At 37.4% G+C, this 26,793-nt stretch overlaps 3 protein-coding genes across 9 annotated transcripts in view; 1 reads left to right on the top strand and 2 right to left on the bottom strand.

Moving 5' to 3' along the window:
- Nucleotides 1–1,631: 1,631 nt before the first annotated feature.
- On the bottom strand, nucleotides 1,632–3,598 carry LOC117345047. 4 transcript variants are annotated; one of them, XM_033908010.1, is made up of 3 exons: nucleotides 2,783–3,598; nucleotides 2,513–2,698; nucleotides 1,632–2,471 (listed from the first exon to the last, which is right to left on the bottom strand). In XM_033908010.1, the coding sequence occupies exons 1-3, from the start codon at nucleotides 3,571–3,573 to the stop codon at nucleotides 2,393–2,395; spliced, it is 1,056 nt and encodes a 351-aa protein (XP_033763901.1). In that variant the 5' UTR covers nucleotides 3,574–3,598; the 3' UTR covers nucleotides 1,632–2,392. The 4 variants fall into 4 exon arrangements, with proteins under 4 accessions (XP_033763901.1, XP_033763890.1, XP_033763895.1 ...); XM_033907999.1 differs by having other exon boundaries at nucleotides 2,513–3,244; nucleotides 3,287–3,598; XM_033908004.1 differs by having other exon boundaries at nucleotides 1,632–2,408; nucleotides 2,456–3,598.
- On the bottom strand, nucleotides 1,632–17,540 carry LOC117345033 (guanine nucleotide-binding protein-like 1). 4 transcript variants are annotated; one of them, XR_004536329.1, is made up of 14 exons: nucleotides 17,386–17,540; nucleotides 15,362–15,491; nucleotides 12,793–12,880; nucleotides 12,169–12,297; nucleotides 11,262–11,402; nucleotides 10,570–10,780; nucleotides 10,191–10,286; nucleotides 9,392–9,550; nucleotides 9,048–9,100; nucleotides 8,739–8,864; nucleotides 7,000–7,156; nucleotides 6,650–6,790; nucleotides 3,238–4,570; nucleotides 1,632–3,146 (listed from the first exon to the last, which is right to left on the bottom strand). XR_004536329.1 is itself a non-coding variant. In XM_033907966.1 (13 exons), exons 1-13 carry the CDS (start codon nucleotides 17,459–17,461, stop codon nucleotides 4,335–4,337), a joined length of 1,743 nt encoding a protein of 580 aa, XP_033763857.1. In that variant the 5' UTR covers nucleotides 17,462–17,540; the 3' UTR covers nucleotides 1,955–4,334. The 4 variants fall into 4 exon arrangements, 1 of the variants encoding a protein (XP_033763857.1); XR_004536328.1 differs by having other exon boundaries at nucleotides 1,955–3,188; XR_004536327.1 differs by having other exon boundaries at nucleotides 1,955–3,839; nucleotides 3,882–4,570.
- Nucleotides 17,541–17,580: 40 nt separating this feature from the next.
- LOC117345025 overlaps nucleotides 17,581–26,793 on the top strand; it is a gene marked incomplete in the record, with an annotated part of 39,588 nt that continues 30,375 nt past the window's right edge. The window contains 8 exon segments of the mRNA XM_033907954.1: nucleotides 17,581–17,730; nucleotides 19,329–19,426; nucleotides 19,848–19,921; nucleotides 20,594–20,691; nucleotides 20,927–20,986; nucleotides 21,841–22,017; nucleotides 22,458–22,551; nucleotides 22,967–23,087. Coding sequence (XP_033763845.1) covers nucleotides 19,334–19,426; nucleotides 19,848–19,921; nucleotides 20,594–20,691; nucleotides 20,927–20,986; nucleotides 21,841–22,017; nucleotides 22,458–22,551; nucleotides 22,967–23,087 — 717 coding nt within the window.

Raw genomic sequence — 26,793 nt, 5'->3', positions numbered from 1 at the left:
ATACTTCATTCCTAGAGTTTGGAGGTCTATAGAATGTTCTATAAGATGTCATACTTCATTCCTAGAGTTTGGAGGTCTGTAGAGTGTTCTATAAGATGTCATACTTCATTCCTAGGGTTTGGAGGTCTATAGAGTGTTCTATAGGATGTCATACTTCATTCCTAGGGTTTGGAGGTCTATAGAGTGTTCTGTAAGATGTCATACTTCATTCCTAGGGTTTGGAGGTCTGTAGAGTGTTCTATATGATATCATACTTCATTCCTAGAGTTTGGACGTCTATAGAGTGTTCTATAAGATGTCATACTTCATTCCTAGAGTTTGGAGGTCTATAGAATGTTCTATAAGATGTCATACTTCATTCCTAGAGTTTGGAGGTCTATAGAGTGTTCTATATGATATCATACTTCATTCCTAGAGTTTGGAGGTCTATAGAATGTTCTATAAGATGTCATACTTCATTCCTAGAGTTTGGAGGTCTGTAGAGTGTTCTATAAGATGTCATACTTCATTCCTAGGGTTTGGAGGTCTATAGAGTGTTCTATATGATATCATACTTCATTCTTAGAGTTTGGAAGTCTATAGAGTGTTCTATAAGATGTCATACTTCATTCCTAGAGTTTGGAGGTCTATAGAGTGTTCTATAAGATGTCATACTTCATTCCTAGAGTTTGGAGGTCTGTAGAGTGTTCTATAAGATGTCATACCTCATTCCTAGAGTTTGGAGGTCTATAGAGTGTTCTATAAGATGTCATACTTCATTCCTAGAGTTTGGAGGTCTATAGAGTGTTCTATAAGATGTCATACTTCATTCCTAGAGTTTGGAGGTCTGTAGAGTGTTCTATAAGATGTCATACCTCATTCCTAGAGTTTGGAGGTCTATAGAGTGTTCTATAAGATGTCATACTTCATTCCTAGAGTTTGGAGGTCTATAGAGTGTTACATAAGATGTCATACCTCATTCCTAGAGTTTGGAGGTCTGTAGAGTGTTCTATAAGATGTCATACTTGTTTATTAAAATTGCGAGGACTATGAATTTCAAAGTTGATATACATTGTAGGTATCAACAGAGATGACAGGTTCTGAACAGCACATCTAATTACATCACGCTGATGATTCAGATAGGCTTTCCAATTCCTGGTCTGGTTAGCCAAACAATTAAGAGTATATAGAGCAATATAAGTTTCATTTTTTTGTTATCAAGATCAATATAATGCAATTCTTCACTTTTGCAAACAAGTTTGATATCTAATATGACAATTAAGGACCATTGATTCGGTCATTATGGTGTAATACCGACCAGGTAGAATCTAAAATATTGAGCTCAGGCTTGGCCCTCAGTCAAAATTTGATTCTACCAGGTTAGTATAACACCATATTGATATTACCAAACGTCGATAATTGGTACAGTTAACTATACTTAAAATGAAAATGTATCTTTTTCACTTAACTGATGCCAAAACAAATCTAAATTCTCAAACATGACTGTCACACAAGATAGTCATTTTAAATAAGGCTTTGAATATGTATATTTTGTGGGCAGGAATGAGGCTTATTGGTGTCCAATGTCACAAGTGTACTCCTTCTAATAATTAGATAAATAACTCAATATCACAGACTATAAAAACAGTGTATAAAACCAGATGTTTTATTTCTATAACAAATAACAGAATGGTAACACACTCCATATGTAACATTGTTTATAGACAGAGGTTGGTAAATGTAACACACTCCATATGTAACATTGTTTATAGACAGAGGTTGGTAAATGTAACACACCCACATGTAACATTGTTTATAGACAGAGGTTGGTAACACTCTCCATATGTAACATTGTTTATAGACAGAGGTTGGTAAATGTAACACACTCCATATGTAACATTGTTTATAGACAGAGGTTGGTAACACACTCCACATGTAACATTGTTTATAGACAGAGGTTGGTAAATGTAACACACTCCATATGTAACATTGTTTATAGACAGAGGTTGGTAAATGTAACACACTCCATATGTAACATTGTTTATAGACAGAGGTTGGTAAATGTAACACACTCCATATGTAACATTGTTTATAGACAGAGGTTGGTAAATGTAACACACTCCATATGTAACATTGTTTATAGACAGAGGTTGGTAAATGTAACACACTCCATATGTAACATTGTTTATAGACAGAGGTTGGTAAATGTAACACACTCCATATGTAACATTGTTTATAGACAGAGGTTGGTAACACACTCCACATGTAACATTGTTTATAGACAGAGGTTGGTAAATGTAACACACTCCATATGTAACATTGTTTATAGACAGAGGTTGGTAAATGTAACACACTCCATATGTAACATTGTTTATAGACAGAGGTTGGTAACACACTCCATATGTAACATTGTTTATAGACAGAGGTTGGTAACACACCCACATGTAACATTGTTTATAGACAGAGGATGGTAAATGTAACACACTCCATATGTAACATTGTTTATAGACAGAGGATGGTAACACACCCATATGTAACATTGTTTATAGACAGAGGTTGGTAAATGTAACACACTCCATATGTAACATTGTTTATAGACAGAGGTTGGTAAATGTAACACACTCCATATGTAACATTGTTTATAGACAGAGGTTGGTAACACACTCCATATGTAACATGGTTTATAGACAGAGGTTGGTAAATGTAACACACTCCATATGTAACATTGTTTATAGACAGAGGTTGGTAACACACTCCATATGTAACATTGTTTATAGACAGAGGTTGGTAACACTCTCCATATGTAACATTGTTTATAGACAGAGGTTGGTAAATGTAACACACTCCATATGTAACATTGTTTATAGACAGAGGTTGGTAAATGTAACACACTCCATATGTAACATTATTTATAGACAGAGGATGGTAACACACTCCATATGTAACATTGTTTATAGACAGAGGTTGGTAACACACTCCATATGTAACATTGTTTATAGACAGAGGTTGGTAAATGTAACACACTCCATATGTAACATTGTTTATAGACAGAGGTTGGTAAATGTAACACACTCCATATGTAACATTGTTTATAGACAGAGGTTGGTAAATGTAACACACTCCATATGTAACATTGTTTATAGACAGAGGTTGGTAAATGTAACACACTCCATATGTAACATTGTTTATAGACAGAGGTTGGTAACACACTCCACATGTAACATGGTTTATAGACAGAGGTTGGTAAATGTAACACACTCCATATGTAACATTGTTTATAGACAGAGGTTGGTAACACACTCCATATGTAACATTGTTTATAGACAGAGGTTGGTAAATGTAACACACTCCATATGTAACATTGTTTATAGACAGAGGTTGGTAAATGTAACACACTCCATATGTAACATTGTTTATAGACAGAGGTTGGTAAATGTAACACACCCACATGTAACATTGTTTATAGACAGAGGTTGGTAACACTCTCCATATGTAACATTGTTTATAGACAGAGGTTGGTAAATGTAACACACTCCATATGTAACATTGTTTATAGACAGAGGTTGGTAAATGTAACACACCCACATGTAACATTGTTTATAGACAGAGGTTGGTAACACTCTCCATATGTAACATTGTTTATAGACAGAGGTTGGTAAATGTAACACACTCCATATGTAACATTGTTTATAGACAGAGGTTGGTAAATGTAACACACTCCATATGTAACATTGTTTATAGACAGAGGTTGGTAAATGTAACACACCCACATGTAACATTGTTTATAGACAGAGGATGGTAACACATCAATATATTACATTCCTATAGCTGTCAAAACAGGGCCAACCCCCTACATGTACCTCCCTATAGCCGTCACAACAGGGCCAACCCCCTACATGTACCTCCCTATAGCTGTCACATCAGGATATAGCTACTTCAATCTTCTATCTCTTTTTACTCTATTAAATGGGGTTTAACGAAAGGGTTTCGTTTAATTGGAAAAAATGCAAACATTGGAAGAATTTGGGTTCAGTACTAAACAAAGTTGATATTGTTACATGGTACCTTGATATATATCATATACATGTGTGTACATTCTTGTTATACACTGCATGGAAGTTTTGAATAGTTGTTACATGTTGTACATAAGTCATTCTATTTGGATTCATTAATCTCCAATATTGATAAGTAACAACTGAAATGTACATGTAACTTAAAATGTATCAATGGAAAATACATAATGACTGAGCCAACTTTACCTGAAGAAAAACTTGCCTAATACAGATAAGATTCATTAAAACAAAGGGTTCATTTTCCCTCACAATATCAGCCAGTGGTCATCCCAGAGTGAAACTTCAGTCACCATCATCTAACAATGCAAAAGGATTATTGGATACATATTTGGTTCCATCCTCATTTTCCTCATCTTCTTCCTCACTTTCTTCTTCATCACCTGAATCATTTTCCCGAGCTAAATGTGCTAATTCCTCATCGCTATACTCGTCTTCTCCATCAGACATGTCTTCATTGACTGTATAACACTCCAAATCACTGATAAGTTGGAGTGTTTCTTGATGTTGTTCCCAGTGGCCTGAAAAAACAAAACACAATAACGCTTTAATAACAAACCTTAAAGTATGTAGACTGTACACTTCCTGATTCAACATTTCAATGTCATAAAAAGTTGCAGCTGCCATTTCTTGTGATGGTAGCATCGGTTAAAACATACATGTACATCATATGATCTAAGGATAACTTTCTGACATATATCAATAACAAATTGCATATATACTTCTCAGTGTAGTCATTAAAATAATTCAAAACCAAATTTCAGCAACTTTCCCTATTTAAGGTCCCACTGTTCTGTCCAACCAGGGCTCAAACCTCATTTACATAAATTATGATTCCCTCCCCTAATAACATTTCAGACCAGATCTGGTTGTCAAACAATCAGGCATTTAGGAGGAATAGTGTTTTAAGGCAAAATTTCAGCAAAGATCCCCCTTTTAGGCTCTACTCCTGTCTCCAGTGTTCTAACCAAACTGTGTACTGTAAACACATGTATATAAATATTTTACCGATATATTTTAGCGTGCTTTTTTTCGGGAAGCTTTACCTTAAATTATGATGGCACTTTTGTAGTTAAATCAACATTGGCTTCTATAGCAATATCGTTGGTGCCAAAATTCATCATTCCACTAATCTGTTTTTTGTCAGTATACCCTGGGGTCTGAGGTACATACCTTTTTTGTCAGTGTACCCTGGGGGTCTGATGTACATACCTTTGTTGTCAGTGTACCCTGGGGGTCTGAGGTACATACCTTGTCAGTGTACCCTTGAGGTCTGAGGTACATACCTTTTTTGTCAGTGTACCCTGGGGGTCTGAGGTACATACCTTGTCAGTGTACCCTTGGGGTCTGAGGTACATACCTTTGTTGTCAGTGTACCCTTTGGGTCTGAGGTACATACTTTTGTTGTCAGTGTACCCTGGGGGTCTGAGGTACATACCTTGTCAGTGTACCCTTGAGGTCTGAGGTACATACCTTTGTGGTCAGTGTACCGTTTGGGTCTGAGGTACATACCTTTGTTGTCAGTGTACCCTGGGGGTCTGAGGTACATACCTTTGTTGTCAGTGTACCCTGGGGGTCTGAGGTAAATACCTTTGTTGTCAGTGTACCCTGGGGGTCTGAGGTACATACCTTTGTTGTCAGTGTACCCTTGGGGTCTGAGGTACATACCTTTGTTGTCAGTGTACCCTGGGGGTCTGAGGTACATACCTTTGTTGTCAGTGTACCCTGGGGGTCTGAGGTACATACCTTTGGTGTCAGTGTATCCTGGGGGTCTGAGGTACATACCTTTGTTGTCAGTGTACCCTGGGGGTCTGAGGTACATACCTTTGGTGTCAGTGTACCCTGTGGGTCTGAATTACATACCTTTTTTGTCAGTGTACCCTGGGGGTCTGAGGTACATACCTTGTCAGTGTACCCTGGGGGTCTGAGGTACATACCTTTTTTAGCAGTATACCCTGGAGGTCTGAGGTACATACCTTTGTTGTCAGTGTAGCCTGGGGGTCTGAGGTACATACCTTTGTTGTCAGTGTACCCTGAGGGTCTGAGGTACAAACCTTTGTTGTCAGTATACCCTGGGGGTCTGAGGTACATACCTTTGTTGTCAGTGTAGCCTGGGGGTCTGAGGTACATACCTTTGTTGTCAGTGTAGCCTGGGGGTCTGAGGTACATATCTTTGTTGTCAGTGTAGCCTGGGGGTCTGAGGTACATACCTTTGTTGTCAGTGTACCCTGAGGGTCTGAGGTACAAACCTTTGTTGTCAGTGTACCCTGGGGGTCTGAGGTACATACCTTTGTTGTCAGTGTACCCTGGCGGTCTGAGGTACATACCTTTGTTGTCAGTGTACCCTGTGGGACTGAGGTACATACCTTTGTTGTCAGTGTACCCTGGAGGTCTGAGGTACATATCTTTGTTGTCAGTGTACCCCGGGGGTCTGAGGTACAAACCTTTGTTGTCAGTGTACCCTGGGGGTCTGAGGTACATACCTTTGTTGTCAGTGTACCCTGGGGGTCTGAGGTACAAACCTTTGTTGTCAGTATACCCTGGGGGTCTGAGGTACATACCTTTGTTGTCAGTGTACCCTGGGGGTCTGAGGTACATACCTTTGTTGTCAGTGTACCCTGGGGGTCTGAGACACAAACACAGACGACCATCTAGTCCCATTCTCAGCAGATTATTCGCCGCCCTGTATAGATCAGGTCTGCCTGTCTTTGCTGTAAGGAATCCACGTTTTTCAGCCCAGGCTAAAATATTGAAAATGCATATTATCATAATGTTATTTCCCTTGGCCATATGTAATTTACACACCAACAGCTTCTAATGATTAACTTAGTGATACTAGAATTTAATCCGAGTGATAACCTTTTATACTTCGCAATTTTATCCTTGAGCAATAAGCTGCTTACATTTTAAAACAGTGGTAAAACTGACATATAATATAATTCGAACTGACCTTGACAAATATCATATGCACTCCAAACTTGGGACGATGCCTGACAATCTGGATGTTTGAGACGAAGTTGTTTCACAATGTCTACCCTCTCTGCCAGAAAGCCCAAAGGAGAGTATGGTTCCCGTACTTGTGCGATGGGATAAATACCGGCCAGTATCTAAACAAATGTACTTCGATAAATATTAAAGTAGAATTTAGTGTACTGGAATAAATATTACAGTCAAAACAAGCACATGAAAGACAGGGCACTTTTAAGTCAATCAATTCACTTGTATTTTCCCAGCATTCTGAGAATTGTCAAAAGCCACATTTCACCCTCGTAACATTCCAGCATCTAGAAAAAAGTTGTTTTTTCTCTCTTTACCCTGATAATTAGCCTTTCATTTTTTTTTTGCAAATGAGATCTAAATGTCAGTTATATATCACATCCCCTCTCCTCACCTGTAGTGATTATACAAGGTCAGAAGATATATCACATCCCCCTGATTCACCTGTAGTGATTATACAAGGTCAGAAGATATATCACATCCCCCTGATTCACCTGTAGTGATTATACAAGGTCAGAAGGTATATCACATCCCCTCTCCTCACCTGTACAGATTATACAAGGTCAGAAGATATATCACATCCCCCTGACTCACCTGTAGTTATTATACAAGGTCAGAAGGTATATCACATCCCCTCTCCTCACCTGTACAGATTATACAAGGTCAGAAGATATATCACATCCCCCTGACTCACCTGTACAGATTATACAAGGTCAGAAGGTATATCACATCCCCCTGACTCACCTGTAGTGATTATACAAGGTCAGAAGATATATCACATCCCCCTGACTCACCTGTAGTGATTATACAAGGTCAGAAGGTATATCACATCCCCCTGACTCACCTGTAGTGATTATACAAGGTCAGAAGATATATCACATCCCCCTGACTCACCTGTAGTGATTATACAAGGTCAGAAGGTATATCACATCCCCCTGACTCACCTGTAGTGATTATACAAGGTCAGAAAATATATCACATCCCCCTAACTCACCTGTAGTAATTATACAAGGTCAGAAGGTATATCACATCCCCCTGACTCACCTGTAGTGATTATACAAGGTCAGAAGATATATCACATCCCCCTGACTCACCTGTAGTTATTATACAAGGTCAGAAGGTATATCACATCCCCCTGACTCACCTGTAGTGATTATACAAGGTCAGAAGATATATCACATCCCCCTGACTCACCTGTAGTGATTATACAAGGTCAGAAGGTATATCACATCCCCCTGACTCACCTGTAGTGATTATACAAGGTCAGAAGATATATCACATCCCCCTAACTCACCTGTAGTAATTATACAAGGTCAGAAGGTATATCACATCCCCCTGACTCACCTGTACAGATTATACAAGGTCAGAATATATATCACATCCCCCTGACTCACCTGTAGTGATTATACAAGGTCAGAAGATATATCACATCCCCTCTCCTCACCTGTAGTAATTATACAAGGTCAGAAGGTATATCACATCCCCCTGACTCGCCTATAGTAATTATACAAGGTCAGAAGATAGATCACATCCCCTCTCCTCACCTGTACAGATTATACAAGGTCAGAAGGTATATCACATCCCCTGACTCGCCTATAGTAATTATACAAGGTCAGAAGGTATATCACATCCCCTGACTCACCTGTAGTAATTATACAAGGTCAGAAGGTATATCACATCCCCCTGACTCACCTGTAGAGATTTGTCGATGAGTGAAGGAAACACTAGACCTGGACAGTCACACAACTTCACTGTTTGGGTCAGAAAGATGGTCTGAAAATGTTTGGTATGCCCAGGGGTTCTAGACACACTGACCACCTGAAGGGAAAATTAAATAAAAATCAAACAATAATTGTATTTTAGCTAATAATTCAAAAGCAAACACGAAAATATTACTGACACTACTGACAAAATGAAAACTATTAAAATCAACAAAACAGAACATATGATTTAAAAGGGACCATAATGGTCTGACTTAAATAACCAACACACAATACTTACTTTTTTACCCACCAGACCATTCAACAGGGAAGATTTACCCACATTAGGATAGCCTGGAATCATAAACATCCTTGATTTTTAAAATCGGTAGACCAGAAACACATTAGTTTCTTTATTTAAACTTTAAGATAGACTAGAAAACACAACAGTTTCATTCTCTAAAATCGGTAGACCAGAAACACAACTGGTACAGTTTCTTTATTTAAACTTTAATATAGACCAGAAAACACAAAAGTTTCTTTCCATATTAAGACAATAAACAGTGGTTTATTTGCCTTCAACACAGAAATACTTCTTTCCTGATAAAAAGTACATCACCAATTATTTATTTACTTCATCCTTACCAACACAACCGATGGTGAGGACTCCATTTTGGAACCGAGTTGTTGTACTCCGTTGTTTGTAGGAAGTGTCCTGTAGCCCAGCTGAACTGTCTGTTACATCTTCCTCCTTCACAGCATCAGGAGCTGAGACAAGTTTGTCATGCCAACTACTCAGATCAACTGGAATTCACCACCAATAGAACAATAGACACAACATTATATTAAAACTTACAAGTGAATTGTCTACTAACAAAATATTTCAGGAATATACAGATGAGGAGATTTCATACACTATCTTTTAAAATTTCCCCTAGTTTCCTCAATTTGAAAGTCAATAGAATTGTCATCTAGTCCTCTAGCTATAAGATTATAATCATAAGTTTATTGAGAAGAGTAATCTGAAACTAAACAGCATATATCTTGCTCTTTTAACCTAAGTTGAATAATTAACATATCATTTCTATGGCAGGCAAATGACACCTTTATGATGACCACATACTGTAAACATTTATATATTGGAGCACTCAGATTTAAGCACATAAAGGGATTCAAATAACTTAAAACTTTGATAAATTATCACCTCCCCAGTACTTCATGTAGAAAACAATTTACAGAAATTACAATTAGTGCCGTCATAAGTTTGCAGAATACTTTCACTTCGAAAACACTAAAATAAAATTACCACTAAGATATATATGTTAACAGTATATTGATGTCTGAATTTTCGACTGACAACAGTTACATGTCCACTTCAGTGATACAAAGTAAAGATTGGAGACAACTTTTACCACAATATTTTTTGTGACACCTGTTTACTGACCTTTGTCACCGACAATATTCTTACACACCTCCAGTAGCTGACCCTGACCCATAGCCCTGGTCCAGGCTCCGCCTCCACGCTTACGTCTCATTTTAGCTACAATACATTAATGCAAAAATATAGCTACAATACATTAATACAAAAATATAGCTACAATACATTAATACAAAAATATAGCTACAATACATTAATACAAAAATATAGCTACAATACATTAATACAAAAATATAGCTACAATACATTACATGTATATACTCTGATCTGACCAAACACCTAACTTTTATCTGAACACTCACCTTCTATTTGTCAATGAACACCTACTTGTTGAACATTCACACTCATCGTTTTCTGAATACACATCCTCTGTCAGAACACTCACCTTTTCTTTCATCACCTCCCTCTGCCAGAGCCTCGTTTGGATAGGATGTAAACAAGACTATGTGGACTTTTTTGTATTTTTCCTGTAAGAAATGTTTCCATGCAATGACCAGAGAGGGTGGTGCCAGGTCGATTTTGTTTAGGATGATGATGATAGACTTGCCAAGTTCGTGTGTCACCGTATGGTACAAGGCTGGCGACATGTGTAAAACCTGAGAAACAAAAGCTCTGTTTAAGATGTATCGGAACTTTATAATGACAAGCAATGAAACATCACCTGGCTATTTCAAGCTGAAGTTATTATCCTTGGGCTTTGCCTGCAGAAAACACCTCTAGCACCATGTAGGGAAGACAAATACGCTACATATGTATTACTCCCATACCCATGTGGTCAGTGTGTGGTAATTATCAAATCAAGCTGTCTGCCTAATACATCTCTAATCTCTGTACATTATTTCTGAAGATATTTACAGAAGAATCAAAAGTGTATATTTTGTAGAATAAGTAGTGTCTGCCTTGATTTTTTAATCATCAATAGAACACACTATTCTTTATATTTTACAGTATACTTTGTTCCGAGAGTAAGTCTAGAGGTTTAGCAACCTCAAAGACTAGGGAGGTTGTTCAGTATTCTTAAAGACTTAGACAGGTTGAAGCTTTATTAAGATCACAATCACTAGACTGATTACATACCGGATACCGGATGTCCAGAATAAGCAGCAGAACATCTGACATCTCTAACACTCGCCATAACTGCCGCCAAGTTTCTAAATTCAACTCAAAGTAGCTCAGTTGGTCCGGAGGGAACTTGTCAAAGATTGCCTCTGTGTAGTCCTGGAATGTATCAAACAGATAATAAGGATTTAAACCAAAATGTCTGAACAGATTTCTTTTTTGTTTAGATTCTTTTTACAAAATCTAAGATTAACTGCCAGCCCACTTGTATAAGGACAGTACATTATGATTCAACTTAAGAAGTAATGGGGTAGCCTGTCTATAACTAATCACATGTTTTTTTCTGGTTACTCTTGGTACTTTGGGTACTCTCAGTACTCTCTCAGTACTCTCGAAGAAAGATCTCAAACTTTTCTATCCGGGCCAACAAGTATGATTAATATCACATTTTTTTTGCAATTGTTGTATGAAAATAATGTTCATATTTTATAACTGAACAAAATGTAGTCAGAGATTTTTAAAGTTTTAAACTGTATACATTTCCTGAAAGTACCAAAGACCTGTGACATCATCAGCTATGTAAATCCAATGTGTGAACATCCCATAATAGTCTTCTTAATGTTGTCAGCTTGTAGCAGGACTTGTAGGGCTATAGTTTTATAAATATAAAATCCTTTTGCCAACAATAGGGAAGGACACTGATTAACATATTAGTGAGTGTAACAAACATCATTCTCTATACAATGTCCATTAGTGAGTGTAACAAACATCACTCTCTATACAATGTCCAGCTGTAACGATTAACATATTAGTGAGTGTAACAAACATCACTCTCTATACAATGTCCAGCTGTTACGATTAACAGATTAGTGAGTGTAACAAACATCACTTTCTATACAATGTCCAGCTGTCTTGGTGAACTTACCTGAAAGTACTTCTGTTCACTGGCCTCTAACTGGGCTTTAGTTAGAGAGTAGTCCCACGGGGGTCGTCTGGGGAGGTCAAGGACAGACCCAGGCTGGTATACCTGGTCGATATTCACCTCCAGCGCATCCTACAATATCATACATTGTACATCTCACACTGAGTACACATTTCATTATCATATTCCAACCCACAAAGAATACAAGGAGTTTTCCTTTGATCCCCCTGTACAAATAGCTTTCCTGTAATTCTCTTGTACAAATAACTTAAATTGATTTTGACCCTCTGAACAAATACATATGTAGCTTTCCTGTAATTCTCTTGTACAAATAGCTTGATTTTGACCCTCTGTACAAATAGCTTTCCTGTAATTCTCTTGTACAAATAGCTTGATTTTGACCCTCTGTACAAATAGCTTTCCTGTAATTCTCTTGTACAAATGGCTTTCCTTTGCCTCCCCCCATGTACAAAAAGTTTTTCTTTGCTGTCCTTATACAAATAGTTTCCCTCTGCATGATGTCCTTTACAGAGATTGGTCATGCCACAAAGGAAAGACTGATGGATCCTACTGTCTACAATACCTAGTTGGCCAGTAAATTGTTGTAAGTTTAAATATCTATTTTACCTCAGGGATACGACGTAAAGATCGTCTCGCTAGTTTCTTTCTTCTATCAATCTCTTCATTACTCTCTTTAAAAAACTGCAGACGATATCTGTTAATTGTAAAAAGATAACAAGAGTTATATCAGAATACAACATACTAAATCTTGCCAAGTGGATTGAAATTAAGTTTTTTCAAATTAGATTAAAGGTTGTCAAGATACCCTATACTACTGTATTATATTTTACTGCAGTATTGAGGTTTCTCAACCACAACAGTTCATTCATAAATGTGAAATGCACATGCTGTCACCCAGGTATAAGTCTGAAAAACTGCTTTGACCAGTGTTGGAACTGTAAATGTCTCGAGTAGTTCAGGTAAGGAACTGAGGAACACATTCTAGGGATGCATTAAAGGTATGAGGTATGCAAGGTAAGGTGGGGTAGTTACAAGACAGAACTTAGACAGTAAAGGTTGTAGTCTAGGCCTCAACACTATATAATCAGGGCTTTTTCTCACTGGTTTAGGATGGGGCCTTTTTCTCTCATTTTGGGAAGAAAATTGGGAAAAACTTTTTTCATGAGTAAACTGCAAATTTTGGAAGTTTGACTTAAATATGAAATAATTTCAATTGGGAATGGGGCCAATTAACAGCCCCAAAAAGCCCACAAAAAAGCCCTGATAATAGCTGGGTGCTAAGAATTTCCTAGAAATATCTACATGGATAGCTGGGTGATGGGAAGGCTGTGTGTCTGAACTCCATTGTCAATATGTATCAGCTGGGTGCTTAGTGCTGACTGTGTGCCTGTATATATAAATTGTAAGCAGTGTGCTTTGAAGCTGTTTTATGAGGCATTATTTTCTCTGTCCATGAAGCTGTGTTCTGTGGACCGTGTCCATGAGGCTGCGTGCCAAAATACAGAAGTGGACTATGTGTTCAGATGTAGCTACCTACAAGTTGATGTAACCTCTTGATGTGACCTTGAGAACAGAGATGGAGAGACCTTGTAGGATCCAGTCAGTTGTAACACAAACGACCTTGATAATTGGAAATAGCTGTGATTCAACCTGGAATGATTTCAGAAGATATGCCATATAACAACGGTGTACCTCGATATGGTGGGGAATACATATGTGCAAGGACTCGGTGTACCTCGATATGTTGGAATACATATGTGCAGGGACTCGGTGTACCTCGATATGGTGGAATACATATGTACAGGGACTCGGTGTACCTCGATATGGTGGAATACATATGTGCAGGGACTCGGTGTACCTCGATATGGTGGAATACATATGTGCAGGGACTCGATGTACCTCGATATGGTGGAATACATATGTGCAGGGACTCGGTGTACCTCGATATGGTGGAATACATATGTGCAGGGACTCGGTGCACCTCGATATGGTGGAATACATATGTGGAGGGACTCGGTGTACCTCGATATGGTGGAATACATATGTGGAGGGACTCGGTGCACCTCGATATGGTGGAATACATATGTGCAGGGACTCGGTGTACCTCGATATGGTGGAATACATATGTGCAGGGACTCGGTGCACCTCGATATGGTGGAATACATATGTGCAGGGACTCGGTGTACCTCGATATGGTGAAATACATATGTGGAGGGACTCGGTGTACCTCGATATGGTGGAATACATATGTGGAGGGACTCGGTGTACCTCGATATGGTGGAATACATATGTGCAGGGACTCAGTGTACCTCGATATGGTGGAATACATATGTGCAGGGACTCGGTGTACCTCGATATGGTGGAATACATATGTGCAGGGACTCGGTGTACCTCGATATGGTGGAATACATATGTGCAGGGACTATGTTACTATACAGACTTTATCTGTTTCTATTTTATCTTTTAGTGTAAACTAGGGGTCTATGTATCATTATGAGCCCATAGAGGTTCAACTGTTTACCTGTCAGGGTGAGCCCATAGTGGTGTAACTATTTACCTGTTAGGGTGAGCCCATAGTGATGTAACTATTTACCTGTTAGGGTGAGTCCATAGTGGTGTAACTGTTTACCTGTTAGGGTGAGCCCATAGTGGTGTAACTGTTTACCTGTTAGGGTGAGCCCATAGTGGTGTAAGTGTTTACCTGTTAGGGTGAGTCCATAGTGGTGTACCTGTTTACCTGTTAGTGTGAGCCCATAGTCGTGTAACTGTTTACCTGTTAGGGTGAGCCCATAGTGGTGTAACTGTTTACCTGTCAGGGTGAGCCTATAGTGGTGTAAGTGTTTACCTGTTGGGGTGAGCCCATAGTCGTGTAACTGTTTACCTGTTAGTGTGAGCCCATAGCTATGTACCTGTTTACCTGTTAGGGTGAGCCCATAGCTATGTACCTGTTTACTTGTCAGGGTGAGCCCATAGTCGTGTAACTGTTTACCTGTTAGTGTGAGCCCATAGTCGTGTAACTGTTTACCTGTTAGGGTGATGAGCCCATAGTGATGTAACTGTTTACCTGTTAGTGTGAGCCCATAGTGGTGTAACTATTTACCTGTTAGGGTGATGAGTCCATAGTGGTTTAACTGTTTACCTGTTAGTGTGAGCCCATAGAGGTGCAACTGTTTACCTGTTAGGGTTATTTCTCCTGTCAACTCCTGATTTGCCTTTCCTCACACTTTTCTGAGGCTGTGATGGATCCTGACCTTTGACATTGACCTCCAGCTCTTCATACTCAGGATCATTTTCATCATGAGTGGCTAAAAATTACATATTATGTTGAATCAAGCAATTGCCCTAATAATCAAAGAACTCTTTTGTGTTAGAAAATTGAACTTTAATTGGTACCATGCTGTCACGGTAACTATATAGTACATTGTGTATGTCACAGTAACTATATAGTACATTGTGTATGTCACGGTAACTATATAGTACAGTGTGTATGTCACAGTAACTATATAGTACATTGTGTATGTCGTGGTACCATGCTGCCACGGTAACTATATAGTACATTGTGTACATCCTGGTACCATGCTGTCACGGTAACTATATAGTACATTGTGTATGTCCTGGTACCATGCTGCCACGGTAACTATATAGTACAGTGTGTATGTCGTGGTACCATGCTGCCACGGTAACTATATAGTACATTGTGTACGTCGATCATGGTATCAGCATATTTTTCTGTACACAAAGGTGTATAACGTGTATGAGTTGTCTTCAAAACTCAAAGATTGATGTCGATTTCAGCTATCATGTACAATACTATGCTTACATAATTGGACCAAAATGACTAGATTCGCTACTCTTAATTTGCCTTATACCTGGTAAGAAATTTACCTGATAACAAAGAAACCAGTCATAGTCCCAGATCTATAAATAAGCTGTTACAGTCCCACCACACAGAAAAACCATGTGATCGACTGGGAAAACTCCAAAGTATTGGACAGGGGAAGCGGCAAATAAAAGAAGCCATCTGGATACGCTGCAGTGGGTCAGTACTAAATTGAGACGAGGGGGCACATAAAGACTCTCACAAATATGAATAGGTATTACCTAGGCTTGAGTAACGAATCAATTCATTTTTAGACCAATTATATACTACAGCATAGTATTGTGCATGAAGGTCGAAATCTACACTGATCTAAGAGTTTTGAAGACAACTTGTACACGTTTTACACGTGTGTGCTGCCTGGTCATTATGTCTAATGAAGGTGACAACTAGTCACATATAAACATTCATTGGTTGTGTTACGAAAAATCCTGACATAAACCATATTTTTCAACCTGGAGAAAATGTTATGTAACAATTTATAATGCAGAATTTCAACAAAAACATATAAATAAACGACCAGCTGGTTGATGTGGATTTGATTCCTGTCAGGACTATCAGCAGAAATGTGTTTTCCCTGATTTTTAATTCATAATAGTATCAATCATTGCATTTTTTCCACATTTTCCAACTATGAAAGCTAACTGATCAAATGCATTTACAACACCACGCATGAAACCCAGCTATTACTCAGGACTATAATGTTTCAGATACCCATGCATGCAGTAATAAGTACATGCAAGGGCCAACAATGTTTACCGATAATTTGTAACAGCATTTTGTTCATATTTCAGGAGTCCGTTTCATCAATATCATTTAAATAAGTTCTTGGACTTAAAATATTCCATAGGAAACTGCCCCACCAGATTAATAAGGAAGCCTACGTAAGGTTTGATCATTAACTAAGATTTTATTCTTTAATGCTTTAATTCATTTGGAAAATTTTAAGCTTATGAATTTACTTCAGTTAAAGAATTTTTATTAAACCCGGGTCATTATTTCTATTCTACCAAGTTTTAATCTCCTTTGACAACATCATGAAGATTGAAGATTTTGACGTTTATTCTGAACAGTTTCATGGAATTTTCGAGTAAAACTGAAATTTCTATATATATTCAGCCTATAAACTCGGGTTTCCCAAAAGAAACAATGATGTTGTTGGTGTATAGACTTTCTCAGTATTTACAATGTCTATAATGAAGGGAGGAGATGACCCAGATCAAACAAGTAAATTGTAAGTTAGTGAACTTAAATGTCATTTTAAATTTCCCCCGGACACTGACAGGTGCGCGCATGCCTGATTTAAGATAGCGATGACATACATTCCTTCTTTCTTTGACGCTTATCTTGCAATTGAAACTTCTTTTGCTTTGAACTGAAAGGCTTCTTTCGAGGCATCAAAATCGTAGAGGATTATCTGTTGGACTTTAGGAACGTTCTCTGCTCCACGTGTGGTTACCGATTTCCGCTGTTTGTAACCCTGCAAATTCAGTCGTAATCAAACCGGAAGAGGTGTGAATCATCCTAGATGTAAACCAAACACATGTGTTGTCATGTTGAAGTGAAACTAGCTAAATAACCTAAGCAATACTGTAAATCTTGACTGGTTTTGTGAAGGATTCGATGTATGATTTTATATACTAGCCTATTGGATACATTGTAACAAGGTAAATGTCAATATTAGGCAAAACAGCTGACGTATTGGCCTACTGATCGGGTACTGGAACACATCAGAGACAGTCTTTGATAAAATAATAGCCAGAAAGATTTTTATATGTCAGGCGGTGTCGGGGATATATTTCCATAATTAGTATGATTAATTAATTTTCCTCATATAAACCAGAGACCTCTGCCTCAGATTACCTTGAACATTGCACTAGTTGTGTTGCTCTAGCTATCAAATGAGATATAAATTAATTAAGAGAAATGTTCTATAGGGCCTACCAGGTACATATATTTACATATTGTAAATGAGGAAGTGTAATGGGATTCCACTCTGGGCCTCCAATTAAACTAGGCAGAAGCTCTGACCATTTGAGCTGTTATATAATGTAATGTACCTTGCCACTGGCAGTCAACTCAATCGGTCCAATTCCTCTATTTATTAACGAAGACATAAGGAAGGAGTGTAGCTCAACATTCAACAGCTTCAAAACTTTAGGTAAATGATTAAACTTTAATTACTTGCCGACCGGTTTCGCCAGTTACGGCTCGTCAGCGCCTTGAATGTTGAGCTACACTCCTTCCTTATGTCTACGTTATTGTAACTACTGAGTGACTCCCTGCATACCTCGCGGTATCCGTTCTCCAGCGAACCAACTACTGTTGGATCCTACTTACCTTGAGGACCGGCGTTGGCTCTACCCCCCCCCCCCCCCCCCCCCCCCCCCTTGTTTAGCTCTATTTATTAATATTTCTCCATTCTTCAATAAGTTTTTGACCCTAAGGACACACAAGCTAGACCCTATACCACTTTTCATATTTATGCAAACTATTTAGTTGGGTGTTAAGTGTTATAGGAGAGGGGGTGTTAAGTGTTATAGGAGAGGAAAATGCAACAAACTGGTTACTGGGTCATATAGAGACCTCCAAGCTCCATCGATGGATTCTCTTAACCATTTAGGCTGACCTCACCTGTATTTAGTCCAGGCCTGTTACTCTATAGTAGTATTTTACTTGTGTAATCAGGTGTGGGGGTAGCCATGCTTAGGTGGTTATAAATGGTTCATTACTGAAAATGCAGGTCATATACTTATCAAGGAGATATATCCTTTTAATTGTTGTGAAGTTGCATGTTTGACCAGCAAGAGTAAAACTGTATGTAATAGGGTCTTGCATATATAATGCTTTAATTAATAATATGTATCTGTAATTATCTGTTTATATTACTATTATTAATTAACTATAGTTATAAACTGTTGTGTCTCTGCAAATAGTATGAAATGATCATGTTATGTTTTACCTGCATGTACATGAGTACTATATTGGCAAGGTTTCTTTGTATGTGTGTAATTAAGGAAGTGTGTGATCATGGAGTGTTAACTAAATTTGTACCTGCATTAATGCACGATACATGTAAATTTATTTTTGTTAGTTTCTACATCTAATAATAAATGTCTGAAGTTGAACCCAGCAGTTTTGTCGTTCTAATCAAGACATTTATTATCACCCATCCACTACAAATACATGTACCTTCTCAGTTGTAGGTTCATCCCTATAACTACATGTATAAAAATTAATAATAACATTTTATATCATATTTCAGTCAAAATGAAGTTTTACGTACATTCCAATGACCATGGGTTCACCATGGTGGTCAGATGTCAGGATGGCTACAAAGGAACAGTGGAGGACATTGCCATGGTGAGGTGTTCAGCCAGTTACAGTGGCGTGAGGTGGTCAGCCAGTTACAGTGGCGAGAGGTGGTCAGCCAGTTACAGTGGCGTGAGGTGGTCAGCCAGTTACAGTGGCGTGAATGAATGTTATTATAATTGTGATATCAGTGGTCCAGGAGTGAATGAATGTCATAACCTTTGCAGTTACGGTGGTATGAATGTCATTGTCATGGCAAAGTCATGTAAAGGACCAGGATTCTCGTCAACTTTATAAGTTAATGGCAGGGCTTGAGTAATCACATTATATGTGTGTAACTATTCCCTTTATCATTTTAACACAGTAACATCCGGGGAGTATGTTAATTTGTAATGATATGTCATTTTGACATGGTAACATCCGGGGAGTATGTTAATTTGTAATGATATGTCCCTTAATTTATGATTTTCAGATGTTTGTTAAAGAGTTGAGGAAGAAACTACCAGCAGCATTAACAGACAATGTTGATGTGGAAGTGAAGAAAAGGTGACGTATAATTAATAAACCAGTCTAAAACCGGGCAAATCATTGATCTATATCTGTTATCAAGGCTGTATGTGTTGTAGTCGAAATAAGGATAAACAGAAACTGGGAGACAACAACTCATCATTAATCTATATCTGTTATCAAGGCTGTATGTGTTGTAGTCAAAATAAGGATACACGGAAACTGGGAGACAACTCATTACATGTGTAGGCGATTTACAAAGTTGATATCACTAGAAACTTCATGCTTGCCAACCTTCACTAGTCACTATTAAAGACTGAGACTCCCAATTTTTTGCCCTATATATCTAGACAGGATCGATATACCAGTAAATTTTTCATTTGAATAATTGTCAATAGAATTTTTTTAAAACCAATTGTTCAACATAAAAAGAAGCTTAAACATGCATCGTTTGTAGGTTTTCATTTGTAAAGAGGGTCCAGGAGGTCTGTAACTATATACTTATCAAAGTCTTGAAATTTAGTGTCTCCGTCACCAAAAGAAATTGAAAGGAGTTGATAAGCATGCTAACTTCACTGAATAAATACAGTAGGATATGTAGGTAGATAGTGTTAATTGATATCTTACCATGTACTGCTGCTGTACATTGTATACATCAATTAATTATGATTATGGTGTATTATTATTTATAATCATTACTTGTTTTTTCAGCCATAAAGTTTTAGACCTGAATTGGGAAGTAAAGAGAAAAGTAAAGGATAAAGACGACTTGTTTCTTACTGTTCACCAACGTACAACAACCAGATCTGGTAAGAGTGGCATCAGACCTCATTGTACAGGGATGTGTCTTATTCTCAGATCCTACCTAGACTTGCCCTGTCTGTACCCCTAAACAGTTCAGTTATTGTTATCTTTATATCACAGGATATAGTATATTTTCAGTACCTCTCAAAGATCTACGTTGACTTAATTATTCTTTCTAACACAAAGAAATATTACCTATCCCCAAATGTTTTTTGTTTATAATGTTTATTATGTATTTAGATACCCAGAAAACTGCTGATGTTAAAGAGCCGAAAAGTGCTGACACTAAAGTTGCTAAAGGTAAACTATTGTCATATCAATGCCACAGAGGCCTCCATGTTTATCACTCACATACACACCGTACATGTTTATCACTCACATACACACCGTACATGTTTATCACTCACATATAAACCGTACATGTTTATCACTCACATACACACCGTACATGTTTATCACTCACATACACACCGTACATGTTTATCACTCACATATAAACCGTACATGTTTATCACTCACATACACACCGTACATGTTTATCACTCACATATACACCGTACATGTTTATCATTCACATATACACCGTACATGTTTATCACTCACATACACACCGTACATGTTTATCACTCACATATAAACCGTACATGTTTATCACTCACATATAAACTGTACATGTTTATCACTCACATACACACCGTACATGTTTATCACTCACATACACACCGTACATGTTTATCACTCACATATACACCGTACATGTTTATCACTCACATACACACCGTACATGTTTATCACTCACATACACACCGTACATCTTTATCACTCACATATACACCGTACATGTTTATCACTCACATACACACCGTACATGTTTATCACTCACATACACACCGTACATCTTTATCACTCACATATACACCGTACATGTTTATCACTCACATATAAACTGTACATGTTTATCACTCACATATAAACTGTACATGTTTATCACTCACATATAAACTGTACATGTTTATCACTCACATATACATAATGTACACCGTACATGTACTGTATTCCTGTATTTTGTACACGAGTTGCCTCTGACCCATGGTTTAGAGATTTTGGCAACAACATTTCTGATTGATTTAGAATGATTTCAATCTACTTTACAGAAGACAGTGAGAAACAGGCCCCTCCTACAAAGGAAAGGAAACCTAACAGTAAGGCAGATGGACTAATGCAGTTAGCTGTCCAGTTTATAACCAAAGGGAACTTACAACAAGCCGCCAGGACACTGGACGAAGTCACCAAGATAGACCCAGGCAACATGGAAGCTCACCTAGGTCTTGGTAAATATAATACACCCAGGCAACATGGAAGCTCACCTCGGTCTTGGTAAATATAATACACACACCTAGGTCTTGGTAAATATAATACACACACCTAGGTCTTGGTAAATATAATACACACACCTAGGTCTTGGTAAATATAATACACACACCTAGGTCTTAGTAAATATAATACACACCTAGGTTTTGGTAAATATAATACACACACACATCTAGGTCTTGGTAAATATAATACACACACACATCTAGGTCTTGGTAAATATAATACACACACACATCTAGGTCTTGGTAAATATAATACACACACACAGACATGTAATAAGGACATTCACCTACATTAAGTCTTACTCAGACTCTGTATTTATGTTAAGATAAAGATTACATTAGTATCTATTATATACTGGTGTATAAAGATTAATGTCTGTATTGACTTATTTCAGTTGATATCTATCTGAAGGCAGATCGACCCAAGAAAGCCTTAAAATGGTGCAAGAAAACAAGAGAGAACCACAACAGTAAAGAACTGGCTCTCAGGTCTGTTATTACAGTAGGATCGTGTTTCCTGTTACAGCACAGATAATATCCACCTTGGATCATTTGGAATAATTAGTGAGAAATGTGTTGATGAGATGAGATATGTCATCATATATAAACTTTTCATTAAAATCTGGAGTATTAACCAAGACATTAAATTTGACTATTCTTAAACATTAAATGGTACATGTATATCTAAAATATGATTTGCCATGGTGAAGATGCTTGCAGTGAGAAGGGTTACTTTACTGATGGTATTAGCATCTGCAATGTTATAAGTGTTTCTCAGAAAATGTAATAAATAAATGTATAAAAAATGATTTCTAGTCAAACAACCGTGATAAAAATAAATTTGAAGTGAGTCCGATATTTGAGAGAAACTTCCCTGTTTAATATTTGAATCAATTACTCCTAGGGAAGCCCAGTGTTACCTAAACATGAAGAAGTCAGACAAAGCCGTTGACCTCTTGTTGACCTACTGCAAGGACATGAGAATGTCAGGAGGCGGACCTAAAGGCATTAAATATGATGTACAGGTAAGGTCATAGGTCACAGGCCATAAGAATGTTTGGAGGGAGGCTTATCATTATATATGATATACAGGTGTAAGGTCATAGGTCATAGGACATGACAATGTCAGGAAGTAGGCCTAAAGGCATTAAATATGATGTACAGGTAACACTGGGAGACACGAATGTACTAGTTTTTTCATATTTTCTACTAATTCTGAAATTTTCACCAATTTTACCAAAAAAGATCTAATTTAACCCAACCCAGTCCATTTTTTCAGCATCGTATCTAATTATGAATTTTCATGGCTAATTTTCGACGGTCAAAGCTAGTTCTGTGAATCATATCCAATTTAACATGACCACCGTCTAATTCTATCGAGCTATCTAGAAATCATGAACTTTACACTATTTATTTCATGACTATCTAAAAGTTTCCCCGACAGTCTAGAAATGTCCGACAGGGTCTATTTTGTTCTCCACTGACGCTAATTCTGCTCCTCGAATCTAGTATTGACGGAGCAATCCAGTTTTCGTGAAAATCGCCTAATATTAAACGTCATGACGAATATTGCGAGATTCGCCTCGGGCGGTTCTGTCGCGCGGCAATACCAGCACTGCCAGCCGTAGACTACTTTACCTGGACAGCAGCCATCCGTGACCATCGAGTCCCGCGGCTAGCCTCGACTTGGGAGCGCTCAGCCGTGAAGCGGTCCTACCATAATCACCTATACGGTGTCGGTACCAACTCGAATTAAGTGTTCAAGCTATAAATATGCGATACATACACGATAAGATACATACATTATGTATATCACATGATGTATATCTATATTTCTGATATCACATACGATACATTGACTTTTTTTGCAGATTGTTCCAGTTAAATTTTCATTAAATGTGCTGCATGTACATCAATATCATAAGACACCTGAAAAAATAAAAGTATTACATTCACAATACGACTATTACATATTTATTGTTATTCAATTGAGGCAAATTTTGTATCAATAAACGATTAAGTTGCGTACTTACCGTACGTTTAAATCTGTTTTTACCCCAGAATCATATATATATACTGTTGTAAATTTTAAGCATAGGCAAACGTTAGCCAAGTTCCGTTGTGGTAATTTGAAATTGAAAATAGAGACAGGCCGGTATTCTCGTCCTCCCTTAGCATTACATGAGAGGAAATGTATTTTATGTCAGTCAGGATTAGTAGAAGACGAGCGCCATTTTTTAATTGACTGTGAGTTTTATTCAGATATTAGGCGAATTTTATTTAGTGAAGCAAGCAATTATTGTCCAAACTTTTTAGAATTAAACCCATATGAACAATTTCATTATCTTATGACAAGTGATGATCTTCAGCCTATTTTAGCTTCTTCACTCTATCTGATGTATCGCAGAAGATCCTGTTTTACCTATATTTAACAGAACTTTTTACTATATTGTGTCTCATAAGTCTGGATGTGAATATAATTTTAATGCAACTTGTAAAGTTTTTATGACTTCTACTGTATTTTATATATCTGTAATATTGACACGTGACACGTTAATAAAATATTTTGTATTGTATTGTATTAATAAAAGAAAGAATATTGTATCGAAAACCTCTTGTCATCCACTTCACAAGGACACCCGGACAGTTGTTGATTACAAGGCCTGGGGCATTTCTAAATTGAACCTGCTGGTTGGCTTCCTACCTTAGGCGAGAGCACAGGTAAATCCCCGCCCCCTTTTTGGGATGAACTATAAGCTGGTTCTGTATTTAACATGACAAGTATATTAGTCCTACAATATAAGACTTCGAAGGTACAAACGTTATCTTTTACGTTTATTGTCGGGTATCAACATTTTTGTTATTTGCCGAACCTCTAAGTACATCTTCTTTGGAACAGATGCCTGCATCAGAGACCTATATAGCCACTATATACGTCCCTGGTTAAATATAGAGGAATATTGTAATTAGCAATGGGTTACACTATCCGAGCTCTAATATATACAAGCTTACTAATAAGAAAATTTGAAACTGTATGTATCACATCGATGAGATTAGAGATTTGTGATATACAAGTCTCTGATGAGATATAGAAAAACAACTAAACTATAAATCCTATATAGTGTCTCCGATATTCTATAGATGTTTCTTACTGAATATTGAACTGTTTTTTATTATCCATACATTTATAATGACGCCGAGGGTATAATATGTATGCATTTCATGTAACATGTTGAAACCGACTTCTCTGTGCATATTTTGTTGTGTATAGTGTGACCAGTATAGTCATTATGAATCAAACATGAAATAGAAGATTTGTAAAAAAAAAAAGATGTGTTGAACTATCATGTCTTACGTTTGACATAAAGAAAACAACTGTGTTATATAATAAAATCTTTCAATTCAATTCAATTCATTTATTACTTTAAACCTTACGGTTTATCAGTAGTATTATCAGCAAAGCGTCGTCGTTCCAAGCCGATGTTTTTAATTCAATTTGTGAAACACCTGATAATAATAATATGTTTATAATATGTACTTATGGGCCGTATGGCCTAAAGTCAATAAAGAATTTGAAATTTGATAAAACGTTTCGTGTTATTAAAGATATTCTTTCCTTATATATGATCAGTGATAATCCTATATAGCTTTATGGATTCGTACGTGCTAACTTCGGAATAACATATATTGATATCAGAGAATTTGAAATTGTGTTTTACAGCACGTTCTAGATATCGCCTGAATTAGCTGTTTTTGTTTTCACTCTTATCAGTTTCTATGTTTGCAATATGACTACACTATTGTATACTCCACACACCACTCATTCATTCGATATTACCGCTCAGAAATGTCATAACATCTGTATCGTCATTACATTGTATATTGATGCTGTCTATCTTTCGTTAAATTGCATTTTAAAAATAGTGAAGATAAAGAATTGTATTCTGTCATTTTCAGCATGCTTATAAGTCGTAAGGATTGAATTGAATAAACATTTTAAACAAAAAAAGACCGGTCTATAATCCTTTAATTGATTCGATCGCTGTATAGAAAACCAAGGTACCGTTACAAAAACTAAATTGTACGGGTTAATGCCGGGGGCTAAGATCTCGCAGCGGTTGCTATGACTACTCTGTGTGTCAAGCGACCGCGATCTACTACCTGTTCACCTGTCGACACGGGTGACCAACTCAGACTTTTTATCTATGTGATGAGAAAAACGTCCGGATTACTGCTGGAATTTTACTTAACTAACATTTCGTTTCCGATATGGAGCTCCGGATTCGGAATCAGAACTTCCGGACTTGTGAGTACAAATATAACGTTACGGAAATTCGTTCCCCGACATTTCCGTCGGGATTGTGAGTTTTACGGACTATCGGCGTCCAGATTTAGCGGGTCAGCTGTATTGGTATATATAACAGAAATACAAACACAAAGTGGAGTACGGGTTAGATATATACATATTATGTACAATTTGGATCTCATGGGATTCGAAAATAACCTACACATATTTATACATATGATCCCCCCCCCCCACCCCCCCTACACAGAACAATAGAATATTTTCACTAAATACATATACACATACAAAAATGTACATGCACAATTATATTGATATTATCAAAAACACGTTCATCTTTATAATACCGTCAGATATGTCATATGTCTCCGATACCGTGAATCAAACGTTTGTATTCAAACTTGTGATGTACAGTGGACCCTCGATAA

This window comes from Pecten maximus, chromosome 2 (genome assembly GCF_902652985.1).
Source record: "Pecten maximus chromosome 2, xPecMax1.1, whole genome shotgun sequence".
Lineage (NCBI taxonomy): Eukaryota > Metazoa > Mollusca > Bivalvia > Pectinida > Pectinidae > Pecten > Pecten maximus.
Note: the sequence above shows the minus strand (reverse complement) of the source record. Positions and strands in the feature narration are given on the sequence as shown.

Coding starts and splice junctions, on each gene's coding strand:
- LOC117345047 (XM_033907990.1), bottom strand. CDS start 3,573: ATGTTACATGTGGGTGTGTTACATTTACCAACCTCTGTCTATAAACAA. Junction 2,472..2,512: donor CTGTCTATAAACAATGTTAC/ATATGGGTGTGT, acceptor AAACAATGTTAC/ATATGGAGTGTGTTACATTT.
- LOC117345033 (XM_033907966.1), bottom strand. CDS start 17,461: ATGCCTCGAAAGAAGCCTTTCAGTTCAAAGCAAAAGAAGTTTCAATTG. Junction 15,492..17,385: donor GCGTCAAAGAAAGAAGGAAT/GTATGTCATCGC, acceptor TGTAATTTTTAG/CCACTCATGATGAAAATGAT. Junction 8,865..9,047: donor ATGGTCTGGTGGGTAAAAAA/GTAAGTATTGTG, acceptor TTTTCCCTTCAG/GTGGTCAGTGTGTCTAGAAC.